The sequence below is a fragment of the Wolffia australiana genome, chromosome 12 (genome assembly GCF_029677425.1).
Source record: "Wolffia australiana isolate 7733 chromosome 12, ASM2967742v1".
Classification (NCBI taxonomy): domain Eukaryota; kingdom Viridiplantae; phylum Streptophyta; class Magnoliopsida; order Alismatales; family Araceae; genus Wolffia; species Wolffia australiana.
In genome coordinates, this window is record NC_135846.1 from 7168288 (window position 1) to 7169689 (window position 1402).

A 1402-nucleotide genomic window follows, 5' to 3' on the forward strand; every position below is an offset into this window, starting at 1 on the left:
ATCGTTTGATTTACTCGCAAAAATAGGTATTTTCTTATAGTTATTTTCAATTTTTTGTTACTTTCAAAAGCAACAGATGAATCATGGCATCTAGCGGGAGATTTATCTTATAGCTATTTTCAATATTTTGTTAATTTTCAAAAAGCAACAGATCAACCAATGAATGTAGCCGGAGGTTAATGGCAAATCTAAAATGTTTCGAAGCTAGATTTCGAAATAATCGATCGTCCATCCAAGCTTATCATCGGCGGATCTCGTTCCATGAAAGAAAAGATCGATAAGTATATTGCGGCATGGTTCATTTTCTTAACAAACGAATCTATAATCTACATGAATTTTTCACCGCAAGCCCCGACACACTCTCGGAATCTCGAATCTAACGGAGATTTCGAAGAGAAAACCGCGCAAAAATGCCGGAATGCGGCGAAGAAGGAGCAAACTAAAGCGGATCGAGCGTACCGAAACGGAGCAGATCATTTGGCGATGATCCGGCGGATGAACTCTTCGTAGCGGATATTGCCGTCGGATCCGACATCCACCTCGCGGATCCAGTCATCGAACTCGGCCGGCTCGAGCTTCTCGCCGATGCTGGTGAGCACGTGGCGGAGATCGGCGACCGCCACGTAGCCCGATCCGTCCTTGTCGAGGACGCGGAAGGCGTCGAGGAGCTGCCGCTCGAAGGACTCGGGCTTCAAATGCTTGCGCATCAACTGCAGGAAGCGAGGGAAATCGAACGGCTCGGAGAGCTTCTCCTCCGCGACGATCTCCTTGATCTGCGCCATGGTAGGGTTTCCGCCGAGCGATCGCATCAAGATTCCGAGCTCGGAGGCGGCGATCCGGCCGTCGCCGTCGGCGTCGAACAGGGAGAAGGCCTCCTTCATCGACGCGATCTGATCGTCCTCCGCCTCCTTCCCCATTCCTTGCTTCCAGATCCTTCTTCTCCCCTTGGGCGAGGAATTTGAAATTTGAGTGTCGGGGACTTGGATTTGCCGCCCCCCCCCTCCGGTATTTAATGACTCTCTCTCTCTGCCCCCCCCCACCCCTTGAAAATGAAGAAGAATTGAGTGGTTTATTGAGTACTTACGTTATTCACAAATTGACAAATTATTGCTCTCTCTCCCCTCTCTCTCCCTCTCTCTCTCTCTCTGTATATATATCTATCTCTCTACCCTCTCTCTCCCCCCCTCTCCCCCCTCCCCCTATCTCTCTCCTCTCCCTCTCCCCCTCTCTCTCAGTCTCCATCCTCTCTCTCCCCCTCTCTCTTCTCTCCCTCTCTCTCTCTCCTCTCTCCATCCTCTCTCTTTGCCTCTCTCTCTTCCTCTCTGCCTTTCTCTCTCCTTTTCTCTCTCTGCCTCTCTCTCTCTCTCCTTCACTCTTTCTCTCTCTCTCTCTCCCTCTTTCC

General features: G+C 50.4%; 1 protein-coding gene across 1 annotated transcript; it reads right to left on the reverse strand.

Moving 5' to 3' along the window:
- Positions 1–262: 262 nt before the first annotated feature.
- LOC144710649 (putative calcium-binding protein CML7) lies at positions 263–992 on the reverse strand. The gene has a single exon (XM_078584468.1). The coding sequence runs from the start codon at positions 915–917 to the stop codon at positions 474–476; it is 444 nt and encodes a 147-aa protein (XP_078440594.1). The 5' UTR covers positions 918–992; the 3' UTR covers positions 263–473.
- Positions 993–1402: the final 410 nt, after the last annotated feature.